The sequence below is a fragment of the Falco punctatus genome (genome assembly GCF_963210335.1).
Source record: "Falco punctatus genome assembly, chromosome: 3".
Classification (NCBI taxonomy): Eukaryota; Metazoa; Chordata; class Aves; order Falconiformes; family Falconidae; genus Falco; species Falco punctatus.
Genome location: NC_137582.1, coordinates 109,540,699 through 109,565,333, shown reverse-complemented (window position 1 = coordinate 109,565,333; position 24,635 = coordinate 109,540,699). Strand labels below are relative to the sequence as shown.

The window sequence follows — 24,635 nt, the reverse complement described above, 5'->3', positions numbered from 1 at the left end:
GGGGTCCCCTGGGACGGAGGGGACCCTGCTGCGGTGCTAAGCCACCCCCATGGTGGGGGGCCAGGACCTCCTGGCTTTGGGGGGGGGGGGGGGGGGGGCAGAACCTCCTGGGTTTTGGGGAGGGGGGGGGGGAGTTGCCAGCACAGCTGGTGGGATGCTGGTCCCAAGGGGGGGCACAGGCAGCTGCCGCCCGCCCCCAGCGATTTGGGGGTGAAAACAGCTGCGGGGTCAAAGTCACCGCCGGGAGGGGGGGGGGCCCCAAAATATGTGTGTGTCCCCCCCGCGCTGCATTCCTCCCCGCTGGCATTGCCTAATTTATCCCAAAAGAGCCAGGCTGGGGGGGGCCGGGGGGGGCCGGGTGCCCGGGCTGCCCCCTCCTCCTCCTCCCCCCCCCCCCCCCAGCCAGCCCATCTTTGGCCATGGGAATGAAACCGGGAGCGGAGCCACGTGCGCTGAGGCCCGGGGGTGCCTGGGTGGGGGGTGTCCCGGAGTGGGAGGGGGGACACCCCCCTCCCCCAAGTGTCCCCAGTACCTCCCATGGGGGACACGACCCCCCCACCCCCCACCCCCCCCGGGCCGTGGGAGCCAAGCCAAGCGTGCACAAGCACCCACCACGAGCGTGCCCCGGCGTGGGGGGGTGCCTGCGCGTGCACACGCGCGTGCGTGGACCCCCCCTTCCCCCCAGGCGGGGCGATCTTATCGCACATTCCTGCTGCGCCCTCAACCCCCCCATTAACCCTTCGCAGCCCGGGGGGCGGGGGGGAGCACCCCATCACCCCCCCCCGCGGAGTGGGCTGACCCCCCCCCCCCCCGCGTGATTTTTTTTATTTTTTGGGGGGGGGGGGGGCACATTCCTCAGCATCCCGGCGGGACGAGGCGGGGGGGGGGAGGGCGGGTATTGGGGTGTCATCCTATTGCGGTGTCCCCAGATTCCCTCATCCCAGGGTGGAATGGGGCTGGAGGGGGGGTGCAAAGTGGGGACACTCCCCCCTCCGTGTCCCCCCCCCCTCCCGCACGTGGGTGGGAGCCCCACGGGGGGGGGGGGGGGGGGGGGGGGCGCAGCCCTGCCAGCATGGCCCCGAGCAACAAGGCCCCCTCTGTTCTCAGCCCCGGGCACCGTCCCAGCCCCAAACCACCCCCCCGCCCCCAGAGTGCCGCCCCCCCCCCCACCCCCGGCCTAGGGACCCCCCTCAGATAAGGGGTGCCCAGCCCCACGGCGCAAACCCACCCTGCACCCACTGCGGGGCACCCGGGGGGGGTGTTATGGCCCCCCCACCCCCCCTGCACCCCAGCTGGGTGTGACCCCCCCAGGGGGGTATTTTGGGAGAGTTATTTTTAGGGTGGCCGGCGCCACCCGTCACCCTTTAAATTTAGCCGGGGTGGGGGATGGAGCGGGGGGGCAGCACCCCAAAAGCTGGGTGCACACCTAGGGGTGACCCCCATCCCAGGGTGGAGGGGGGGGCACAGCTCGACCCCCAGTGCCAGCCCCCCATGGGTGGCTTTTGGGGGGGCGGACGGGACACCCCCAGCCCGGCCTGGGGGATCCCAAGTCCCTGGGGGGACGGGGCAGGAGACAGGACCACCCCCAGCCTGGGGGTCCCCAGCTCGGACCCCCGGGGGGGCAGCCTGGGGAGGGGACGCCGGGTCCGGGGGGGCGGCCGAGTCCCAGATGGGACGGGAACCCCCCCTGCCCCTGGCGCCGGGGGGGCCTTGCTCCCTGGTGGGATGGGGCAGGATCGGGGGGTCCCGACACCCCCGCGGGGGGTACCCCAATTCCCTCAGCGACCTGGGCACGATGCGGGCGACCCCGCAGTCTACGGCAGCGGGGGGGGAGGGGGGGACGGACGGGGACACCCCCAATTCCCTCCCAACACAGCACAACTCCCACAGCTCCGCAGGGGGGTCCCAACTCCCCCAGGGGAACCCAAAGCCCACCAAGGGGACCCCAGGGGACCCCACCTCCAGGGAGTCCCAACTCCCCCTGCGCACCCCACCTCCGTCGGGGGGTCCCAATTCCTACAAGGGACGCCCACTCCCCCAGGGGACCCCAACCCTGGGGGGGTCCCAACTCCTCCAGCACACCCCAACTCCGCGGGGGGGGGGGGTCCCAATTCCTACAAGGGACGCCCCGTCCCGCAGAGGACCCCAACTCTTAGCGGGTCCCAACTCCTCCAGCGGACCCCAACTCCGCAGGGGTGTCCCAACTCCTACAAAGGACCCCACCTCCCCCAGCGGACCCTAACTCCTCCAGAGGACCCCACTCCGGGGGAGGGGTGCCAATTCCTACATGGGACCCCAACTCTCCCAGGGGACCCTAACTCCGGGAGGTCCCATCTCCCCCAGAGAACCCTAACTCCCCCAGGAGACCCCAGCTCCGGGGGAGACCCCAGCTCGGGGAGACACCCCACCCCCCCAAGGCACCCCAGCCCCACTCGGGGCCCCCGACTCCTTTGGCCCCCGCCCGCCCCACGGGGGTCCCGGCTGGCGGGGGACACTCACCCCGAGGAGCGCCGCCAGCAGCAGGAGGGCGCCCAGCGCCGCCGGGCCCCGCCGCCCCATCGCCCGCTCCGCTCCCGGCTCCGGTCCCGCCGCTCCCGGCCCCGCTCCGGCCCCGCCGCTCCGCCCCGCGCCGCCGCTCCCGGCCCCGGAGCCCCGCCCCACCCCCACCCCCCACACCGCGGGGCGGGGCCGGGAGCGCGCCCGCGGGGGGGCACGGGGGGGCACGGGGGCAGCGTGCGGGGGGGCGCGGGGGCACCCCTGGGAACTTTTACGGGGACACGGGGGGGACTGGGGACATCCCTGTGAACTTCTGTGGGGACCAAGGGGGGCTTGGGGACACCATGGGACACCCCTGGGAACCTTTGAGGGGACACGGGGGGCTTGAGAACATCGTGGGACATCCCTGGGAACTTTTATGGGGACAAGGGGGGCATGGGGATGCTGCTGTGAACTTTTAGGGGGACACGGGGGGGGCTTGGGGACACCATGGGACACCCTTGAGAAGATTTATGGGGACATGGGGGGACTGGGGACACCCCTGTGAACTTCTGTGGGGACAAGGGGGGCTTGGGGACACCATGGGACACCCCTGGAAACTTTTATGGGGACATGGGGGGCATGGGGATGCTCCTGTGAACTTTTAGGGGGACACGGGGGGGCTTGGGGACACCATGGGACACCCCTGAGAACTTTTGTGGGGACATGGGGGGACTGGGGACACCCCTGTGAACTTCTATGGGGACAAGGGGGGCTTGAGGACACCATGGGACACCCCTGTGAACTTTTAGGGGGACACGGGGGGCTTGAGGACACCATTGGAAACCCCTGAGAACTTTTATGGGAACAAGGGGGGTTTGGGGACACCATGGGACACCCCTGGGAACTTTTGAGGGGACACGGGGGGCTTGAGGACACTGTGGGACATCCCTGGAAACTTTTATGGGGACACAGGGGGCATGGGGATGCTCCTGTGAACTTTTAGGGGGACACGGGGGGGGCTTGGGGACACCATGGGACACCCCTGAGAACATTTATGGGGACATGGGGGAGACTGGGGACACCCCTGTGAACTTCTATGGGGATAAGGGGGGCTTGGGGACACCATGGGACGCCCCTGGGAACTTTTAAGGGGACACAGGGGGCTTGAGGACACCGTGAGACACCCTGGGAACTTTTATGGGGACATTGGGGGTTTGGGGACACCCCTGTGAACTTTTATGGGGACACAGGGGGATTGGGGACACCATGGGACACCCCTGTGAACATTTATGGGGACACAGGGGGCTTGGGGACACCGTGGAACACCCTGCGAACTTTTACAGGGACACAAGTGGGCGTGGGGAGACCGTGGGACACCCTGTGAACTTTTATGGGGACACAGGGGGCTTGGGGACACCCCTGGGAACTTCTATGGGGACACCCCTGGGAACTTCTATGGGGACACGGGGGTCTTGGGCACAGCATGGGACACCCTGTGAACTTTAGGGGGGAGGTGTGGGAGCATGGGGACACCCCTGGGAACTTTTATAGGGATGGGAGGAGAGGGGGGGGCATGGAGACACCGTACGACACCCTGGGAACTTTTATGGGGACACGGGGGGAGGGGGACAGAACTTCCATGGGACACGAGGGGATGGGGGGGGGGGGGCACGGGGGTTACCTGGGGGGCACCTCTGTGAGTGTCCACAGGGACACGGGGGGCATGGGGACACCCTGGGGACACCTGTAGATTTCCACGGGGACAAGCACAGGGACTATGGGGTCCAGGAGGGGGGTGTATGTGGGGGCTGGGGGGGTCACCAGGGGCATGGGCAGTATAGGGGCTGGGGGGGCACGGGGGTGGCTATAGGGGCTGGGGGGGCACGGGGGTGGCTATAGGGGCTGGAGGGCACAGGAGTGGCTATAGGGGCTGGGGGGGCACGGGGGTGGCTATAGGGGCTGTGGGGGGCACAGGGGTGGCTATAGGAGTTATGGGGGGCACAGGGGTGGTTATAGGAGCTGGGGGGCACAGGGGTGGCTATAGGGGCTGTGGGGGGCCACGGGGGTGGCTATAGGGGCAATGAGGGGCACAGGGATGGCTATAGGGGTTATGGGGGGCACGGGGGTGGCTATAAGGGCTGGGGGGCACAGGGGTGGCTATAGGGGCTGGGGGGGCACAGGGGTGGCTATAGGGGCAATGAGGGGCACAGGGATGGCTATAGGGGTTATGGGGGGCACAGGGGTGACTATAAGGGCTGGGGGGGCACAGGGGTGGCTATAGGGGCTGGGGGGACACAGGGGTGGCTATAGGGGCAATGAGGGGCACAGGGGTGGCTATAGGGGCTGTGGAGGGCACAGGGGTGGTCGTAGGGGCTGGAGGGGGGCACAGGGGCTATGGAGTCCAGGAGAGGGGATTTATGGGGCACTGAGCCCATGGGGGCTATAGGGGCCATATGGGGACAGGAGGGGCATGGGGCAGTATGGGCAACACGGGGGGGCTCTCAAGGCTGTGGGGGTCCCCAGGGACAGGAGGGAGCTCTGGGGTCTATAGGGTCTGCACCGGGTGCACCCGGCTGGTGCCAGGTGCCACATGCCCCCAAGGCCAAGGTTAATGGTTAACACCCCCGCACCCCCCCGGTGCACCCCCAGCCCCCAGGTGGGCGCCAGGTGCCCGTTCCCAGGGGTGCCCTTGGGTGCCCCCGATAATGGGGGGATTTAAGGCCCGCGGCCGGCCCCGCGTGCCCTGACCGAGCTGTGACCACAATGCTGAGCCTCCTCCTGCTGCTGGTGGCTGGCGGTAAGGTGCCCCTGAGCCCCCACCCGTGTCCCCACAGCCCCCACCCGTGTCCCCAAGCCTGGGTGGGGTGGTGGGTGCCCGGTCGGTGACGGGCGCCCTGTCCCGCAGGCAGCCACGCCGCGGTGCTGCCGGACTCACGGGTGGTCAACGGGGAGAATGCCGTGCCCTACGGCTGGCCCTGGCAGGTGAGCGGGCGGGGGGATAGGGTGGGGGGTGGCACCCATGGGTGCTGTGGCACCCACCGGTGTCCCTGCAGATCTCGCTGCAGTACGAGCGGGACGGCACCTTCCGCCACACCTGCGGGGGCACCCTCATCGCGCCCAACTGGGTGATGACGGCCGCGCACTGCATCTCGTGAGGGACCCCCGAGAGCCGCGGCGGGTGCTGGGGGGGCAGGGAGGGGGGCAGGAGGGGGGTCAGGGGGCTGCAAGGTGCAGGAGGGGTGCAGGGGAGATGCAGGGGGTGCAGGGAGAGGTGCAGGAGGGGTGCAGGGGGATGCAAGGTGCAAGGATGGGTGCTGGAGGGGTGCAGGGAGATGCAGGGAGATGCAGGGTGGTTCAGGGTGCAGGAGGGGTGCAGGGGAGGTACGGGGGGTGCAGGGAGGGGTGCAGGGGGTGCAGAGATGGGTGCAGGGGGTGCAGGGTGCAGGGATGGGTGCAGGAGGGGTGCAGGGGGTGCAGGGTGCAGGGATGGGTGCAGGGGGGTACAGGGATGGGTGCAGGGGGGTGCAGAGTGCAGAATAGGGGTGTAGAGGGGTGCAGAGTACTTGGAGGTTGTGTTGGGTGCAGGGATGGGCACAGGGGTGATACCCTGTGCAGGATGGGTGCAGGAGGGGGCGCAGGGTGCAGGAAGGGAGTGCTGAGTGTGAGATGGGTGCACGGAGGGGTGCGAGATGGGTGCGTGGAGGGATGCAGGATGCGTGGCGTGCCGGCTGCAAGGTGGGTGCATGGGTGGTGCAGGATGCATGGAAGGGTGCTGGGTGCATGGAGGGTGCATGGGGGTGCTGGGTGCAGGGAGGGGTGCAGGAGGGCTGCAGCAGCCCCTGATGTCCCCGTCCCCGGGCAGCTCCTCGCTCACCTACCAAGTGGTGCTGGGCGAGTACGACATGGCTGTCAACGAGGGCCCCGAGCAGCGCATCCCCGTGGCCCGCGCCAACATCTTTGTCCACCCCAAATGGCGAAGCTCCTGCGTGGCCTGCGGGTGAGCAGGGTGCTGGGGGGGTGGGGGTGGTTGGGGACACAGTCCCCAGCAGGCCCCCGGTGACACGTGTCCCTGCCTGGCAGCAATGACATCGCCTTGCTGAAGCTGCAGCACCCAGCGGTGCTCAACACCCAGGTGCAGACGGGGCAGCTGCCGCCCGCGGGCACCATCCTGCCCGACGGGTACCCCTGCTACCTGAGCGGCTGGGGGCGTCTGTCCAGTGCGTCTGGGGCACGCGGCGGGTGGGGCCAGCGCATAGTGGGGGGGATGGAGGGATGGAGGGAGGGGTGGGGAGGTGGTTGGAGGGAGGGAGGGATGGGGAGAGTTGGAGGAGGGAGGGAGGGAGGGAGGGATGGGGAGAAAGTTGGAGGGATGTTTGGAGGGATGGAGGGGTGGATGGGGAGATGGTTGGAGAGGGGGAGGGATGGTGGGATGGATGGGGAGATGGTGGGAGGGAAGGATGGGGAGACGGTTGGAGGGATGGAAGAGGGGTGGAGGGAGGGATGGAGGGAGGGATGGGGAGATAGTTGGAGGGATGGAGAGCTGGATCGGGGATGGAGGGATGGAGAAGGGATGGAGGGATGGAGAAGGGATGGAGGGAAGGATGGACGCATGAATGGATGGAGGGAAGGATGGAGGGCTGGATGGGGAGATGGAGGGAAAGGCTGGAAGGATGCAGGGGTGAAGGGATGGAGAGAAGGATGGCTGGGTGGGCTGGCTGGGTGGGCTGGGTGCTCAGGGCCAGCAGGCCGGACACCGAGCGGCACCCCCCCACCTCCTGCCACCCCGTTGGCAGCGGGGGGGCCGCTGCCGGAGCAGCTGCAGCAGGCGCTGATGCCCGTGGTGGCCTTTGACCGCTGCACCCAGCCCGACTGGTGGGGCACCCTCGCCATCCGCCGCACCATGATCTGCGCTGGCGGCGCCGAGAAGGCCGGCTGCAACGTGAGTGTTGCACCAGACCGGGGCGGGGGGAGATGCTCTGAGCCCCCCACCCCTGGTGCTGACCTCCCCCCTCCTGTACCCCAGGGTGACTCAGGGGGTCCCCTGAACTGCCGGGCGGCCGACGGGACCTGGGAGGTGCATGGCATCGCCAGCTTTGTCTCAGGGTTGGGCTGCAACGCGCCCAAGAAGCCGACGGTCTTCACCCGCGTCTCTGCCTTCGAGGACTGGATCGCTGAGGTGGGGACGGGGTGCTGGGTGCCAGGGTGCCAGGGCGCTGGGGTGCTTGGGTGCCAGTGTACCAGGGTGCTGGGTGCTGGGGTGCTGTGGCAGTAGGGTACCAGGGTGCCGTGGTGATGGGGTGCCAGGGTGCCAGAGTACCAGGACTTTGGGGTGCCAGGGCTCTGGGGTGCCGGAGTGCCAGGGTGCTGGAATGCCAGGGTGCCAGAGTACCAGGACTTTGGGGTGCCAGGGCTCTGGGGTGCCGGAGTGCCAGGGTGCTGGAATGCCAGGGTGCCAGAGCGCCAGGGTGCTGGGGTGCCAGACTGCTGAAGTGCTGGAGTGCCGGTGTGCCAGGGTGCCGGGGTGCCAGGCTGCTGGGGTGCCAGAGCGCCGGGGTGCTGGAGTGCCAGGGTGCTGGGGAGCCAGGGTGTCGGAGTGCCGGAGTGCCAGAGTGCCGGGGTGCTGGGGTGCCAGGGTGCCACGCTCCCCCCTGAGCAGCTTCTCCTTTCCAGACCATGAGCCAGAACTGAGCGCAGCGGCGGCGACCTCCTGGCATGGCACCGGGCGAATAAACCCACAGCTGAAACACCACGCGTGTGCCTGTGCGGGGCGTGGGCACGTGGGGGGGGCAGCAGGCAGGGGCAGCGGGGGGCTAGAAGATGGAACTGGTAGAGCGGGCACAGGGAGCACCCAGAGGTGCCCAAGTACCACAGGGATGGGGCACCCAGAGATGTGCCAGGTGCCACAGGGATGGGCACCCAGAGATGTGCCCAGACACCACGGGGATGGGCACCCAAAGGTGCCCAGATACCACGGGGACGGGCACCCAAAGACACACAGGTGCCACAGGGACAGGCACCCCAAGGTGCCCTGAAGCCACATGGCTGGGCACCGTGCGGCACTGTGGTGCCAAAGGGGACAGGCGCCACCAGCAGCGTGGATGCCCTGGGGGTGAGCCCGGAGGTGCCCTGAGGACATGGGGACGGCCTCAGCCCTGTGCCCTGATGCCACGGTGCTGGGCAGCCGGTGCCACGCTGTGACCACGGGGACGAGCCCCCTTGGGTGCCCCGAGGCCCGGGGCTGGCCCCCTCCAGGCGCCCCAGGGTGGGATGGCCGTGGCTGTGGCTCTGTCCCTCCTGCCCTCCCAGACCCGCCGTCGCTTCGCAACCGCTGCCACCGGCGCGTGACCGGCCAACAAAGAGCCCTTTCACCAGTGACCCCGCCGCGGCCAGCACCCCTGGGACCCCCAAGCAGGGCACCCCAGCTCCCCCAAGCGCACCGAGGCACCCTGCAGGGATGGGTGCTGCGAGCACCCCGCAATTCCCCCAGGGATCCGGGTGGAAAATTCCTGCGGCGGGACGCCGGGGCTGTATAAGTTTTATTGGCCCCTTGTCACCGTGTCCCAGGGGACCTTTGCTCTCCCCGTGTGCCCCGGCATCGCCGCGCTTGTCCGCCACCGCTGCCCCGGCACCCTGTGGCCCCGCTGCTATCGCGGGCCCTTTGCTCGAGGAGGGGGCTGAGGCCACCCCAACTCGTGACACCCTTGCACAAGTGGGTGCCGCCCGCTGAAGGCCCTGGCGGGGACAGGGGTGACCTCGCTTGGCGGCACCTGGCTGAGCCGGTGGTTTCTTACTGCCAGGGGATGGCGGGGGGCACCGGCCACGGCCCCCACCGGTGGCACGAACCGAACCAGCAGTGAAGTGGCACGGGGTCGTGCTGCCCAACAGGCACAAATGCCCTGTGGTGGCCGTGTGGGCACGGGGCCAGAGCGCGGCGGTGCCAGGGGGCTGGCACGGGTGCTGCAAAACCTGGTGTGGGTGCTACGAGCCTGGTGTGGGTACTGCGAGCCTGGCGTGGGTGCTGCAAGCATGGCATGGGTGCTGTGAGCGTGGCGTGGGTGCTGCGAGCCTGGCGTGGGTGCTGCAAGCATGGCATGGGTGCTGCAAGCATGGCATGGGTGCTGTGAGCCTGGTGTGGGTGCTACAAGCCTGGCGTGGGTGCTGCAAAACCTGGTGTGGGTGCTACAAGCCTGGCATGGGTGCTGCAAGCCTGGCGTAGGTGCTGCAAGCCTGGCATGGGTGCTGCAAAACCTGGTGTGGGTGCTAGAAGCCTGGCATGGTTGCTGTGAGCCTGGCATGGGTGGTGGAATCTTGGCACGGGTGCCGCGAGCCTGGCGCGGGCAGCGCAAACCTGTGAAGGGTGCCACAGGGCTGGCAGAGGTGCTGTGAGGGTGGCACGGGTGGTCCACACCTGGAACGGGTGGTGCGAGCCTGGCACGGGCACTGCGAGCCTGGCACGGGCACTGTGAGCCTGGCACGGGCACTGCGAGCCTGGCACAGGGCCTTGGAGGCTGGCATGGGTGCTGCGAGCCTGGCATGGCCCCCTGCCCCCCCCAGGACAGCTCCTCCCTCGCCGGTGGTGCCAGCCGCCTCCGAAAACCCCCGTGTCCTCTGGCCGGACCCACCCCCAGCGGGGTGACTCAGCCGGCGAAGCCTTTCCTTATATAACGCGGCGTCGCCGCCGCGCCGGGCGAGCGCCCGCTGAACTGCCCCTGCCTCAGTTTCCCCTTCCCAGGGGGCCGCCACCGCCGCCGCCATGTGGATGGTGTCACCGCCGGTCGGTAAGTGCCAGTTTGACGCCCTGATGCTGCTCGGCCCCTTCACAAGGCGTCTCCCCCCCCCTCCCCAAAAAATTGCCGTTTGGGGGGATTTAGGGAGAAAATAAGGGTCATTGGCCAAGCGCCACTCACTCGGGCCTGTGAATTGGGGCAGAAAAGCATAGAAACTATAAAGCAGCTGCAAAAAAATAGGTTAATTTTGCACCTCCTCCAGCTGAACCCCCTTTTCCCCTGGGGCGGGGAGACCCTTCTGGGCACAAGCCCCCTGTAATGCACACGGGGTCATCTGGGAAAAGCCAAAACCATCTTTTTTTCCCCCCAAGAAATAATAAAAAGCACCGGCAATGACACAGGGCTGAGGAAGTCCCTCCCGCCCCAGCCCTTTGCTTTTGGGGCTAGAAATACAAAGAATGGGCATATTTGGCTGCCGTGGCAATGCCTGGGTATTGTGATGCTTGCTGGCACCCAGTTCCAGTGCAGTGACAGTACCAGTAACTCTCCCCGGGAGCCTGATCCTGCCTGGCACTGGGGAGGGTAGGTGTGGTGACAGCAAGCCCCAGAATCACCAGGTTTTGCCCCTTTTTGCCTTTGGAGACCCCAAAACCCACCAGATCAGCCCCAACCAAGGGGCAAAAAGGGGGGAACAGCACCAGGTGTGCGCTTGGACCCCCAAAACCCACTAGATCCGGTAAAATCCGAGGCGGTGGAGCCACTGTCCCAGCGGATCGGGGGGGATTTTTCCATCCCCAGCCGCCCCGAGCCGGGTGCGGTGTCCAAAGGTCACCAGCAGCAACCACATCCGTCCAGCTGCCGGCACACGGAACCACCGACCCCAACGGGATTCCCAAAACCAGGAATATATTTGAATTCTTTGCAACTGAGGGGGTTTTGTTGCCTTTTTTTTTTTTTTTTTTTTTTTTTTTTTTTTAAACACCTTGGCAGCCCGTTTTTGGCACCGTCTCAGTGCTGGGATGGTGAATTGGCCTGGGCTCAGCCCGGAGCGGGTTCAGGGTGGGATGGCGAGGGGAGGGGGTGGCTTTTGTTTTGCTCTGACGTGCTGTTTTCTTTCAGATGAAGGATCTCACCAGCTTGCCTGGCTTTGGGACCACGGCAAAGGCAGGGTGCAAAGCCCACTAGTAGGACATGACCCTTAAACTCTTTCTCTAAAGCTTAGCCCTATAGGTATATAAGATCAATAGAGCTTAAAAGCGGGGTTGGCTTTTAGTCTAAGATGGGGTGTGGATTATTATTTTTTTTGTTTGTTTTCTTTTCTTTTTGTGGTTCTTTGAGTGGTTTATCTGGTTTTACTTTCACCTCCGGTGGGTAGTTAAGAGGCAGGGCTTGCAAAAAAAAAAGAAAAAAAAATCAAAAAACATCCTGCTGCTTGCTAAAAGGCTTCTGGGGGCTTCGGTTTGAGGAGGGGAACAGCCAGCAACGCTCCCACCGTCAGCAGCAACTCCCAAAACCTCCTCCAGCTCCTTCCCAGTGCTGGAGGGGGGGGCTGCGGGGCTTTGCTCCCCCCTCCCCAGCACCTACCTGCTACCTGGGGTGGGGTTGAAGTTTCCCGGCTGGAAAGCGGCCGTGGGTTCCGCCCTTCACCGGCCCCCCCGGCGGGTTGCAGGTATTTTGCAGTCCACCAAGAAGCTGTTCCTGAGCGAGCGAGCAGGCTGGGGTCAGACGCTGGAGTTCATCCGGAAAAACGCCGCTAACGGGCTCTCCGTGGCCAATCTGGTGGCGGGGCTCTCCTCTGTCCTCTGCAGCCTCAATAGGTGGGGAAAAAGGGGAAAGGAGGGGAACAGAGTAAAGCCGTCAAGGGCGGGGGGGTCACCCCGGTTTTGCCCTCTCCATCCTCCCCAGGCAATACCACCACTCCTGCTGGCTGCTGCTGGTGGGGTTTCTGCTGGACCTGGCTGACGGAGCCGTCGCCCGACAGCTCGATGCCTGCTCGGCGCTGGGTGAGTCTGCCCCACCACCCCAGGAGCCCCCCACCGGGTTCTCCCTCCCTCCCCACCCATCTGGCAGCTGCCCGTTCGCTGCCCGCAGGTGCCAAACTGGATGATTTTGCCGACTTCACCACCTTCGGGCTGGCCACAGCTCTGCTGCTGCAGCCTCAGGGTGTCCTGGACGGGCTGCTGGCCATCGCCTACGTGCTGGCTGTATTTGCTCGCCTGTGCTTCTTCTCCAGTGGTAAGCCAAGGATTTTGGGGAGTTCTGGGGGTTTGGGGAGTGATTTCCCCCCCTCAGATGAACATCTGGTACCCAGCAGGGATCCCCTTCACCTACCGGGGGCTGCCCTGTCCCTACGCCTCCTCGCTGCTGGCGGGCACCTTCCTGCTGACGGGGGGTAACATCACCCTGCTGCGTGTCACCGCCATCGTCATGATCCTCTTCATGGTCGATCGGGGCTTCTACCCCCACGACAAGGTCCTGGAGTCCCAGCTCTGGAAGAAATTGGTTTATGCTGGAGGTAAGGATGGGGACAAAATCAAAACCAAGGTGGCGGCACAGGAGGAAGGAGCAGATCCCAAAGGCTTTTCCCAATCTGCAGGGGTGGCAGCTGTCCTCTTCTCACCGGTGGCGGTGGCTTCCCTCTATTGCCTCGCCTGGTCGACGTCCTACATCATCTTCCCCTTTGCCATCTGGAGCTGCAAAGCGTAAGCTCTGCCTTCGCCTAACGCCTAGTAAAGCCGCCTTCTTTCTCCTCCTCCTCACTCCTGGGTGCCTCCTCCTCCACTGGGATCTCCCTTTGCTCTCCTCACCGAATCCAAACCGCGACAGGGGCCTGTTTATAAAAGGGAAAAATTTGAAGGGGTAGGAAAGGCTCTGCTTTGGGGGAACCCCAAAATACCCTCCCTGAGCCCCATCCCTTGTCGGGGCATGAGTGAACCCCCATTCCCCACTACAATAGCCCCGCTCCAGAGACCCCCAAACCCTTCCCTGCGCAGAACATGAAACTTAGGGATTGCTCCCACTGTACGTTGTTAATTTATTACCAGGGGGAGGTTTACATCCCCAAAAAGGAGGAAGGCCCCCTCCCTGGGGGGAGGAAGCCGCCAATCAAATCTGCAGAGGGCATTTTGAGACCTGATTCACCGGCAGAGTTTTGGTATTTATTATTTTACCCATCCCTGTAGGGAACTGATCTCTCAGATGTGTTTTATTCGCAGCCCCCCCCCCTCCCCGCCCTTGGTGTGCGCTCGCTGGGGTGCAGGAGGGAGGTGGAAGGGGAAAATGGGATTTGAAGGCGGCAATCCAAACTCTCTGGAAAGCCAGAGGATGCCGGACGGCGGCGGCTGGAAAGCGGAGGGCGTGTGGGTGGAGGAAGGAAGCGAAGGTCAAACCTTGCACAGAGCGGCAGAGAGAAACATTCAGGGTCCCTGGGGAAGCTCTTGCGGCACAAGCAGCTGCGAGAGCTGGACGTAGCCCCCACCAGAACCCCTCCAGTGGCCCTGGGGAGCAGCCGAATCCAGGCACTGGGAGGGCAGGACCCTTCCCCCTGGCAGGGAACCGGCGGACCAAGGTCTCACTCGGTGTGAGGGGGGTTGGAGCTGGCGGCCGGTGGCCACAGCTGCTCTGGCGCCCAGCCACGATCTGGCCTCCCCCACGCCATTCCCACCCGGCACTGGGCCGGGCTGGAGCCACCGGTGCCGCTGAGGGACCAGGAGCCAAAGAAACGTGGAACCACCACAAATTTTATTTAAAAAAAACCAAACAGTTATTCAATAATAAATAACAAAGGGGTTAGAAAAGGGGACGAGCGGCAGCTGCCAGGGGGTGGGGGGTTGGTGGGGGGCTGCACATGGCGCCTCACTCGCCGGAGGCCTGCATCTGCTTGCAGAAGGAGTCAAACTGCTGCTGCTCCAGCTCTGTCATCACTCGGTTGAGGGCGTAGATCTGCGGGAGGGGGGACAAAGAGGTGATGGGGGGGTCAGCCCCAGTGTTGCCATTGTGTGTGTGTCCCCCGGGTCACTCACCTCAGCCCTCTGCCTCTGCTTCAGCTCCTGCTGGGCCGATTTCTGCTTGGCCTTCTCCAGGCGAGCCGCCGGCTCCCGGGGCTTTGGCCGCTCCTTCCGCCCCCCCCCACTCGGCTCCATGGCTGGGGCGAGGGCAGGGTCACCCCAGGGCCCCCCACTCCTCCTTCTGCCAACCCCACTAGCCCCAGCCCCACTGACAGCCCCCCCCTCCATGTCCACAGCCCCACCGGGCCTGCAGCTCCACCCCTGCCCCCCGCATCCCAGAACACCCCCCCAGGCAACGTAGGGGCCCCCGACCCACACCCTGAGCCCCACAGGCTCCTCACTGTAACACCCCCCACATCCCTCAGCTGCTCCCTCTCCCCACACTCCACCCCCCAGCCCCACAACCCCTTATAGATCCCATAGTCTTCCCAGCCCCACAGCCCCCGTGCCCCACATGCATCTCTCCATCCCCTACCCCCCATGTCCCACAGCCCCCCTCAGCCCCACATAAACAGCAGCCTCCCCTCAGCCCCACGGCCCCCCACGGTCCCCCACGGTCCCCCCTCAGCCCCACGGCTCCCGACGGCCCCCTCTCAGCCCCACATAAACCGCAGCCTCCCCACGGCCCCCCCAATCCCCACCCCCCAGCCCCCCAGCGCCCGGTACCAGCGGGCCCGTGCCCGGGGCAAGATGGCGGCGGAGCCCCGCCCCTCCGCTACCCGCGCCGCGCCGCCTGCGCAGAGCCCCGCCCCGCGCGCACGCGCAGGCAGCCCCGCCCCTGCCCAAGCGGCGCCAGCCCTAGCGCGGGGAGGGGCAGCAGCGCCGCCGGGCGGGCGGGCGGGGAACGGCGGGGTGTCCCCGTCCCCCCAGTACCATCCCAGTGTCCCCGGCTTCCCCCAGCCTTCCCACTGCCCCCATACAGCCCGCCCTCTACACATCACACCCCCTATATAGCCCTACCTCTGCATAGCCCAGCTCCTACACAGCCTCCTCTGCGCATCACACCCTCTGCACAGCCCAACCCTATATATCACACCCCTGTATAGCCCACCCCTATACAGCCCCCTCCACGTATTACACCCTCTGTATAGCCCTATCCCTATATAGCCCAGCCCCTACACAGCCCCTCTCCATGTATTGTATAGCCCTACTCCTATACAGCCCAGCCTCTATACAAACCCCCTCCATGCATCACACCCCCTCTATAGCCCACCCATATACAGCTCAATACACACGCAACACCCTGCAGCGCAGCCCCACTCTCCACGCTGTGCCCCCCCTATATACATATACTTTCCCCAGCCCAGCCCCACAGGCGCCATCCCCTATAGAGGAACTGTCCCCACACATAGGCACCATCCCCTATACAGAGCCCTCCCGCTTCCCCAGCATCCCCAGGGCCACGACAGCACGGCATGGTACATCATGCACAGCACAGTATGTATGGCACGGCATAGCACACCGTGACGTGGTGCCATGTGTACAGCACAGTGTGGCGCAGCACGGCACAGTGCTGTATGGCATGGCATGGCACACCCTGGCACAGTGCTGGATGTATGGCATGGCACGGTGCACCGTATGTACAGCACAGCATAGTGCACCACGGCATGGTGCCATTTGGCATGTCACGGTGCACCATGGCACAGCACTATACGTACAGCACAGCGTGGTGCACCACGGCATGGTGCTGTATGGCATGGCACAGCTCACTGTGGCACAGCGCCATATAGACAGCACAGTGCCGTATAGACAGCACGGTGCCATATGGCACGGCCCACCATGGCACAGTGCTGTACATATAGCACCGTGTGGCACACTGCAGCATGGTGCCATATGGCACTGTGCCATACGTATGGCACCATGTGGCTCACCGCAGCATGGTGCCATATGGCACAGCCCACCACGGCACAGTGCCAGACATATGGCACCGTGTGGCGCACCGCAGCATGGTGCCATATGGCACAGTGCCAGACATACGGCACCGCGTGGCGCACCACAGCATGGTGCCATATGGCATGGTGCGCTATGGCACAGTGGCACACCATGGTGCACCGTGGCACATCCTGGCATCACCATCCCATCCGGCGCAACTCCTGCCCAGGGGTTCTCCACCACCCGGCCCCATCTCTCCAAATCCTTTTATTGCCACTGCCCGGCCCCCCTGCGCCGGGACCCTCCTGGAAGCGCAGGACAGAGGGGGGTGAAAAGGCCGGATCCTGCCCAGTACGGGGGCAGCTCCTGGGGCAGGATCAGCCCAACTCCACCGAACAGTGGGAAAACACCTGGTGGGGGGATCCACACCAAACCCCAGGGGCCAAATCCACCCCGTTAGATGCGAACGGTGTTGATCCGGAGGGGTTGGACGTTCTTCCCGTTGGCGTGACTCTGCCCAGGGCTGAAATAAGAGCAGAGCTTGCCGGGAAACCTCTCCCGGAAGGTGTAGAGCCAGGACATGTCGTCGGCATTGTAGAAGATGAGAAGCCCCTTGTCATAGTCCAGGAAGACCCCCACCTTCTCCAACTTGCTCTTGACATTGAGCCGGGTCCAGGGCTCGGTGCAGGCGCTGTACTGGTTACCGTCGTGCATGACAATGCAATAAAAACCTCGGCTGGGTTGAATTTGGATGCTGCCCTTGCGGGTGACAGCTTCGTGTGCCAAACCAATCATCCACTGGGTCTTCTCGGAGACCACCACCTCCCAGTAGTGGACCCCGCCACCGAAGGCCTCCGAACCCAAGACCGAGACCTCCACGTCAAAGCGTTTGGGGGAGTCCTGCAGCGGTTGGGGGTGCAGGTTGCCGTACGCCACAATGGTGCAGTCGTCGGAGAGGATCAGGCGGTGGTGAGCTGTGCCCGGGTCCAGCGTCAGGGCTGCTGGCACTGGGTGGGGACACACAACATGGGGAGAAGCGTCAACGCAGCCCCCAGACCCAGCACAGGTGGCTTTGTCCCACCGTTCTGCAAACCACCATGGTGAGGTCAGTGGTGTGTCCCCATCCCTCACCGGTGTGTCCCCATCCCTGCCCCTCACCAGGAACCCCCTGCCCCCGCAGCCAGCCCATCCCCATGCCCCTCACCAGGATGGATATCCTGGAAGAGGGATTTCCAGATGGTGTACTGCAGCGGCCCCATGTATTTGGAGGTGGGAAAGTCCTCGTAGGTCAGGTTGGTCTCATGGATCTTCCCCTTCAGCCTGCGAAGGAGAGATGATGGAGAAGAGGGCGGGATGACGCTGGGGACCCCAGTGTCACCCTGGTGTCACCCACCTCTCAGAAAGGGACGCGACGCCAGCTAAAAAGACGTGTTTGTCGGCTTCGGCCAAGCGCTCCTGGAGGATCTGGCTGCCCTCCTGCACCTTGCGCAGCTGCTGGCTGTAGCACTGGATCTTCTGCTCAATGTCGGTCAGCGTCCGCGCCGTGTCCGCCTCCAGCTCCTCCAGCATCGCCTTCTGTCGCTCCCGCAGCAGCCGGTGCAGCCGCTCGAAAGCCTCCCCGATAGTCACCCGCAGGCTCTTGGCTGAGGACTTGGGGTGCAGGTGGGTGTCAGGACTCCCCAAACCTACCCTGACCCCTTCATGAATACGTAATTCCCCGAAACAAACCCCTACAGCCCCATTAACTCGAACAATTTGGGAAGCTCCAAGCATCCAAGGATGGACATGTGACCCTGCATCCCTATAGCAAACCTAAAAAAAAAAAATAAATAAAACCCACCACTGGCAGGGATGAAGATAAAATTGAACTTTGCTGGAAGCTGAACCCCTGGGCAAGGAGGAGGAGATAAATACAAAACATGAATTAATTAAAAGGATAAAGAAAAGCAGCCCTGCAGGAAATAAAAAGAGGGATGAGCAGCCTGATGGGTGGCTTTGTCAACCTGCTGGCGGGTTTTGTGGTACTGCAGAAGGAAAACATGGGGCAGATCCATGAAACTGTGGGGTCTGGAGTCTTTGGAGGACCCAAAAATCAGGTTGGCCAGGCTTGGGGTTGGGGTGCTGTCGGAGGAGGGATGGGGTTGACCCAATCCCGGCTGCACTCCTGCACCCACCTGCCAAAGGGTGCACAGGGAAGGGCTGGGGGGAAGTGAGGAGGTCCGGGTTCCAGCTACCTGGGGGTCATAGCCACGTCCCCGCTCATACCTTGGTTTCAGCCAGCTGCCGTTTGAGCAGGTGCAGGGCTTCAGTGTGGCCACGCTCGCTCTCCTGCAGCCCCTGGAGCTGCTCCTTCAGCTCCCGCTGCAAGATGGGGAGGAAAAAAACCCATAAAATGAGGGATTTGGGGGAAAAAACCGATCCCAGCAGCCAGCTTTCCAGCCAAAACCTGGCTTGTGGGGTTACAGGGATTGTGTGAAAGGGAGGTGCAGAGGGTGGCAGGGGCACCCTTGGTCCCTGCGGCACAGAGGGTTCTGTCCAGGGCACAGCTGGGGGATAGGTAATGGCTCGGAGGGGTCTTACTTGAGGGACAGCCCAGCAGATCCATGGGGGTGCATGGCTGGCTGGTTTGGGGAGCCCCAAGGACCTCCAGTGTTGATGGAAAAGGGGGCACCCCGTGGAGGCAGCTGCAGAAGCGCATGTGGATTGATGGATGGACAGACAGACAGGGCTGATCCCAATGGGGACAAAAGGGGTGCAGGTACAGATGGACGGGAGCCAACAGCAAGGCAAGAGGGGACAGACAGACAAAGGAGCTCAGAGGAGCAGCTCAGGGCAGGGGATCCTGGAGGGATGGTGCTCCGTGGCCAGGGAGGGATGGACCCACCTGCAGCTCCTCAAAAGCATCATCCACGTTGGTGACCTGGTGCTGCTCGTGCACGGCGGGCTCGTCGCAGAAGAAGCAGACAACAGCGCGGTCAGTGAGGCAGAAGAGCTTGACCTTCTCATGGTCCTTGCAGGGGAAGGGGCTGCGCTGGGCACCCAGGATGGCATCCAAGGGGAAAGCGCTGTAACGCTCCACAATGTTGGCCAGCTTGAGGCTGGGGGCCAGGGTGGGTTCAGCAAAGGTTCGGCGGCACTCGGGGCAGTCGCGGGTGCCCTGGGGTTCCTGGCGCACCCAGTGCTCGGTGATGCACCGGCGGCAGAAGTAGTGCTCGCAGCCAAAGCTCACCGGGTCCTGGTAGATGCTCAGGCAGATGGAGCAGAGCAGCTCGTCCTTCAGGCTGCAAGCCATGGCTCAGGGCTGGGGGAGAGGCTGGGGAGGGGGGGCAGACGGTAAAGAGGGGTCCTGGGGGCAGATGCGAGATTGGGAGGGGGAAAACGTGGGGGTCTGGATGTGAGGCTGCTGGTGAGGGGGCTGGGGAATGGGGGGGAATTGAGGGGTCAGGCTGCAATGGAGTGCTGGGGGGCTTGCAGTGCAGGATCAGGATGTAATAGGGGAGAATTGGGGGTGAAGGTGATACGGAGGAGCCTGTGGGGTACAATGGGGTTGTAACGGGGGAGTAACTGCGGGTGAAGATGATATATATGGGAGAGCCCGGGGGTGAGGCTGCAGTGGGGGGCCGGGGTGAGGCTGGATGTGGGGGGCCGGGGGCGAGGCCGGACTACAGAGGCCCAGGGGCGAGGCTGGATTTCAGGGGCAGGGGGTGAGGCTGGATCGGGGGGGCCGGAGCTGAGGCTGCCGGCCGGCTGCGACCGGGGAGCCCAGCTTCGAGCCCGCCCCCCGCTCCGCGCCCTGCAAAGGCCCCGGGTTCGAGCCCGGCCCCCGCCAAGCCCCGGAGAGAGGCCGCCCCCCGCCTCCCGCAGCCGCCGCTGCTCGCCGCCCTCACCCAGCCGCAGGCGGGGCCTTTGCCGGTGCCCGAGGGGAGCGATCCCGCCGCCGCCTCACAGCGCGCCCCGCCGCGACGGGCGGGGGGTGGGCAAGGAGGAGGGGGCGGGGCCGCGCGGCACTTCCTGCCCAGCCAGCCCCGCCCCCGCCAGCCACCGTGGTGCCGCCCCCGCCCCATTGTCCCCCGCGCGGCGCGACCCACCGGCGCGCACCACCGCCCGCCCGCCCGCGGGGGGGGCGCTTAAAGGGGCCGCGGCGGCCTTTTGCGCGGGGGGAGGGGGGTGGCGCTTAAAGGGGCCGCGGCGCCGGGGCGGCCCCCGGAGCTCCGCCGCGGGCCCCAGCCCTGCCAGCAACCACCTCCCCACTGTCCCATCCCTCTGTATGCCCCCATCCCACCCCCCGGCAGAGCAGTGGGGGGGGCTGTGGGGACAGGGGATACCACAGGTGACACTGCCACAGGTACTGCTGAGAAAACACAAGTTTTCCCCAAATTGTACCGATCTGGCCAAAAATCACGTTGAAAGTTTTGGCTGACTAGTCTGGCTGTCCTTCCCGTTCACCGTGATGCTTGGCCATGGTGGGACCTGTGGGACCTATGGGGACTTGTGGAGATCTGTGGAGATCTATGGGGACCTGTGGGACTTATGGGGATCTATGGGACCTATGGGGATCTGTGAGACTTATGGGGATCTATGGGACCTATGGGGACCTGTGAGACTTATGAGGATCTATGGGACCTATGGGGACCTGTGAAACTTATGGGGATCTATAGGACCTCTGGGACTTATGGGGATCTATGGGACCTGTGGGGACCTGTGAGACTTAAGGGGAATCTATGGGACCTGTGGGACTTATGGGGATCTATGGTACATATAGGGACCTGTGAGGCTTAGGAGGATCTATGGGACCTATTGGGACCTGTGGGACCCATGGGAACCAGTGGGCTTTGCCAGCACCGGCTGCCCCATGGCAAGGCCTCCTCCTAACCCTTCCCCCCCACCCGGGGCCCTGGGGAACCGTGGGGATCCCCTCGCTCCCCTCCAAGGACCAAGCAAGATGGAGGACAGGGTCCCCCAGCCCCGGGGGCAGGAGGGGACGGTGGGTGGGGGGCGAGGGGCCTGGGGAGGGGGGATACACGCAATTCCCTGGTGCGGGGTTAAGCCGCCTATTGCAGCAGTGGTGTGAACGCCTGGCCCAGAGCCAAAGGGAACAAACTCTGCGGCTTTTGCTGCCAAATTGCCCCGCTCAGGCTGCCGGCACCCCCTTTCTGTGCCCCGCCCTCCCCCCCAGCACAACCTGGGTATCCCCCCCATATCCCTTCCCCTCCTGTTGGGGAATAACCACCCGCTTTGTTCCTCTTCCCGACAGGCCCAAAAAGCTTAGAAAAAGCAAAAAAAAAAAAATTTAAAAAAAATAAACCCACATGGATTTGGTTTTTTTCCTGCTTGTTTTTCTGCATTAGGAATTCAGGTCTTGTCTCCCCTCCGGGACCCACCGGGGACTGAGGAACGGCTGAAATTATATCATCAAACAACCGCGCCGGCGAGCGGGGATGGAGCCAGCTCTGCTGGAGAAAAAAAAAACAACCCTTTTTCACCCCAAATCCAGCCCCCTGCTCAGATGCGGGACTGGGGGGTCCCATCCTGAGTCATTAGCAGGTTATTATTTAATTCATATCCCAAGCATGTGGGCAAAATACACGGGAAATTTGGGTAACAGAGAGCATCGTCCCACCAGACCACGTGGCTGTCAGCCGGGACTGCCAGTGCTCATCCCCGCAGCTCGTTAGGCAACGAAGGGAAACCGCGGGGCGGGTGTATATGGGCAAACAGGGAAATTAATCCCAGTTAATTAGTAAATTGGCTTCATTACCTCCTGGTAACCCCAGTGTGAGCTGGAGGGGGGTCTGCCATGCCTTGATTCCTATTTTTTTGGGGGTATGCAGCCCTTCTCTGCCCTGGTTCTGGCGTGCTGGAGGATGCCAGGATGGGGTGAGGGTCTGGGTGATCTGGCAAAGCGTGGTGATGCACCCGCCGGGCAGGGAAAACCTGGCTCCTTCCCACGTGTGCCGCGTGTGCCGGCTCTGCCCATGGGATGCTGGCGGGAAGGGAGGCCCCTGAGCTGCGGTGCTGGAATTTTCCCCCCCACCGCCGGATGAAACAGCGCTGCCGGCAGGATGGGCACGCTGGGACGTGCCCGCTTGGCTCTCGGCATGCATGCCTCCATCCCGGCACAGCTCTTCCCCTCACCGGAGCCAAGGTGGAGTGCCGGGAGCGTCCCTCACCATTTCAGACCTCCTGTTACTGGAGCCCATCCTCTTGCTGGGTTTTAAGCCCGGCCTGGCTCAGCTTGGCTTAAGGAGTCCCTTCCTAGGGCCCTCATGGGGAGGGGGCTTTAGCCAAAGCCCTTGCACCCCTTCCACTGAGAGCACGTCTACACAAAGCCACCCCAGGCTGGCGCTTTTCATCTCCTAAGTGCTTTGCAAACATTAACTAATTAATCCTAATTAACTTATTACCTAATTAGAACCAAACGGCCCTCCCATTTGCAGGGAGAAGGGAAATTCAGGCACCTTCATTTTTATTCCCCCCCTGCCCAACCAAACACCCCAAAACCTTCACCAGCTTCATGCCAGCATTGGCACGGACCTTGGCACCCAGCCCTCTGGATTGCTGGGAATCTGGGGTGAAAAACCCACTTTATGGGTTTGCTAACCCCAAGAAGCCAGGAATGAGGATTTTCACCCATCTGGCCCAAGCCGCACCAGGAACACCAGCATCACTGATGCCCAGCGTGCCCACCCAGCATCGGGGAACCTCTTCTGGGCAGGCAGTGGATGCTTTCACTGGCGTTTTATGCAAAACAAGGGATTTCTTGTGAAGGAAATGGGAGGGCAGGTGGGATGGAGGCATTTTGGAGAGGCATTTCCTAAAGGATTTCATGCCTGGTGTCCTGCAGTTGGGGACAAAGACTTTGGGGACACTGGCACAGCTCAACGGGAGCCTAGTGTCACCCCTCAGGGATCATGTTTTCCCATTGGGACATCCCAGGTTGCCTTCCATAAACATTTCACTTTCTCCACTGCGTCAACGAGAGCGGGTTTACAAAGTGCCGGTGCTGTGCCAGACGGATCTGGCTTCATGGTGATGCCGAAATGGGAAGGAGCTGCTGTTTGGGGGGGGGAGCGCGCAGGTGTAGCGGCCCCACAGCTTTCCCAAAACCCCCACGGCAGTGATTTGCGGCGGTGAATTACCTCTGCTCCTGCCTTCCTCTCCTTTTAATCGCGGTCGGATCTATCCCGGGGGCAAAACCAGCCTTGGAACCCTATTTTTTCAGAAGGCGAGTGCTTATTTCCTCCATTTTGCAACCTGGGATGGAGACGGGCACAGTTTTATTATTATTATTTTAATTTTTTTTTTATCCCTGCATACCAACCACCTCCCCAGGAAAGGGGCCCCTTTCCCACACCCAAGATTAAATCCACCCAACATAGGGTCGGATAAAAAGCCTGGAGCGTTGCTTATCTCAGTCAGTCTCAACAAGGACAGTCCCAGGACACGTTCACCAACCCTTGGTGGACCTCCCAAGATCAGGAGTGACCCACACCATGTCCTCCCACCATGAATTTGGGGTTGGACAAGCCCCCAGATATCAGGAATCTCATCAAATGGTGCCGAGGTTTAAAACCACCAGTTTCATAATCACGACCAAAAAAATCCCAGCAGCCGAAAGCCCCAGTGCTGCGGCAGAAGTGAAAGCACTGATGAAAATAAACCTAATGAGGGGGAACTTGGAACTCGGTGGCATCAGGCAGACACCAGTGGCTTAAGGGACATCAGCGATGCTTTGAGATGTTCCAGTCTCTCCTGGTGTCCTGTTTTGGTGTGACACCAGCGTTGAGTGGCAACTGCTAGGTGTCAACTTCTGAAAATCAGATAAAAGGGGAGTTTTCGAGCTGCTGGCTCACGTTCTCGGTTGAGTCATGGATAATTAATGGATCTGGGGACCTTCCAAGATGGGGAAATATTGGGTGATGGGGGATCCCAGGCTAGCTAGCTGCTGGTGCTGCTAAAGAAGCACAGGGACATGGGTAGGGGACACAGCCAGACCTGAGGGGTCAGCAGGGGGGTGACAGCACCCCTGCCCCAGCACCACCACTTTGGCCAGGACCTTCCCCAGTGTCTTCATGCCTCTTCATTCACCCAGGGCAGAAGAATACCCACACTTTGATGGAGACCTTCTGGAAGCTCATCCCATCCCACCACACCCTATCCCTGGTCCTTCTTTGCTCCCTACCTCTCTCTCAGCAGCATCATTTGCCTTTGCTAATTATGGGTCCACCTGTTCAGGGCATCTGTCTCCTCTAAATGACCTGACATGATGGACCATTTTGGGAAAGTGTGGAAAAAATCCCCAGTTTTGTGTTTTTTAAAAGTTGTTTTTAAATTGGAATCTCAGAAGCACCATCATCCCCTGGACCTTGGGGAAGGCGGGGAACCAGGTGGGATTTGCCTCCATTTTCCTTCCCCTGGGGGTTGTAGCTGCTGATTTGGAGTGAGGGGCCAAGATGAGGGGGACACGGATAAAATGATGAAAAAACAGAGAAATAAATTTAAATTTTAAAGAAAAAGGATGCTCCGCAAAAGGAATGTGGGGATAAGAAAG

The 24,635-nt window shown here is 63.2% G+C and overlaps 5 protein-coding genes and 1 long non-coding RNA gene across 7 annotated transcripts in view; 2 read left to right on the top strand and 4 right to left on the bottom strand.

Annotated features, from left to right (window-relative positions):
• Window positions 1-2,647, bottom strand: part of HSPG2 (heparan sulfate proteoglycan 2) — a 43,018-nt gene extending 40,371 nt beyond the window's left edge. The window contains 1 exon segment of the mRNA XM_080377729.1: window positions 2,500-2,647. Within this exon segment, the coding sequence (XP_080233855.1) occupies window positions 2,500-2,559 (60 nt within the window). The 5' untranslated portion in view covers window positions 2,560-2,647.
• Window positions 2,648-4,757: 2,110 nt separating this feature from the next.
• Window positions 4,758-8,227, top strand: CELA3B (chymotrypsin like elastase 3B). Its single transcript, XM_080379491.1, has 8 exons — window positions 4,758-5,275; window positions 5,384-5,460; window positions 5,532-5,629; window positions 6,341-6,475; window positions 6,559-6,695; window positions 7,272-7,417; window positions 7,502-7,654; window positions 8,149-8,227. Exons 1-8 carry the CDS (start codon window positions 5,242-5,244, stop codon window positions 8,164-8,166), a joined length of 798 nt encoding a protein of 265 aa, XP_080235617.1. The 5' UTR covers window positions 4,758-5,241; the 3' UTR covers window positions 8,167-8,227.
• Window positions 8,228-9,725: 1,498 nt separating this feature from the next.
• TMEM269 (transmembrane protein 269) lies at window positions 9,726-12,964 on the top strand. Of its 2 annotated transcripts, none has more exons than XM_080379493.1 (6): window positions 9,726-10,256; window positions 11,875-12,022; window positions 12,111-12,208; window positions 12,297-12,440; window positions 12,520-12,720; window positions 12,802-12,964. In XM_080379493.1, the coding sequence occupies exons 1-6, from the start codon at window positions 10,232-10,234 to the stop codon at window positions 12,909-12,911; spliced, it is 726 nt and encodes a 241-aa protein (XP_080235619.1). In that variant the 5' UTR covers window positions 9,726-10,231; the 3' UTR covers window positions 12,912-12,964. The 2 variants fall into 2 exon arrangements, with proteins under 2 accessions (XP_080235619.1, XP_080235618.1); XM_080379492.1 differs by having other exon boundaries at window positions 9,734-10,256; window positions 12,517-12,720.
• Window positions 10,263-12,966, bottom strand: LOC308060587. Its single transcript, XR_013926802.1, has 4 exons — window positions 12,826-12,966; window positions 12,537-12,694; window positions 11,790-12,007; window positions 10,263-11,593 (listed from the first exon to the last, which is right to left on the bottom strand). It is a non-coding gene; the product is annotated as an uncharacterized lncRNA (long non-coding RNA).
• A 959-nt stretch (window positions 12,967-13,925) lies between these two features.
• On the bottom strand, window positions 13,926-15,042 carry SVBP (small vasohibin binding protein). Its single transcript, XM_080379494.1, has 3 exons — window positions 14,879-15,042; window positions 14,228-14,349; window positions 13,926-14,147 (listed from the first exon to the last, which is right to left on the bottom strand). Exons 2-3 carry the CDS (start codon window positions 14,345-14,347, stop codon window positions 14,061-14,063), a joined length of 207 nt encoding a protein of 68 aa, XP_080235620.1. The 5' UTR covers window positions 14,348-14,349; window positions 14,879-15,042; the 3' UTR covers window positions 13,926-14,060.
• Window positions 15,043-16,336: 1,294 nt separating this feature from the next.
• LOC308060583 (E3 ubiquitin-protein ligase TRIM62) lies at window positions 16,337-20,683 on the bottom strand. The gene is made up of 6 exons (XM_080379490.1): window positions 19,972-20,683; window positions 18,969-19,397; window positions 18,350-18,445; window positions 17,478-17,734; window positions 17,289-17,404; window positions 16,337-17,091 (listed from the first exon to the last, which is right to left on the bottom strand). Exons 2-6 carry the CDS (start codon window positions 19,374-19,376, stop codon window positions 16,541-16,543), a joined length of 1,428 nt encoding a protein of 475 aa, XP_080235616.1. The 5' UTR covers window positions 19,377-19,397; window positions 19,972-20,683; the 3' UTR covers window positions 16,337-16,540.
• Window positions 20,684-24,635: the final 3,952 nt, after the last annotated feature.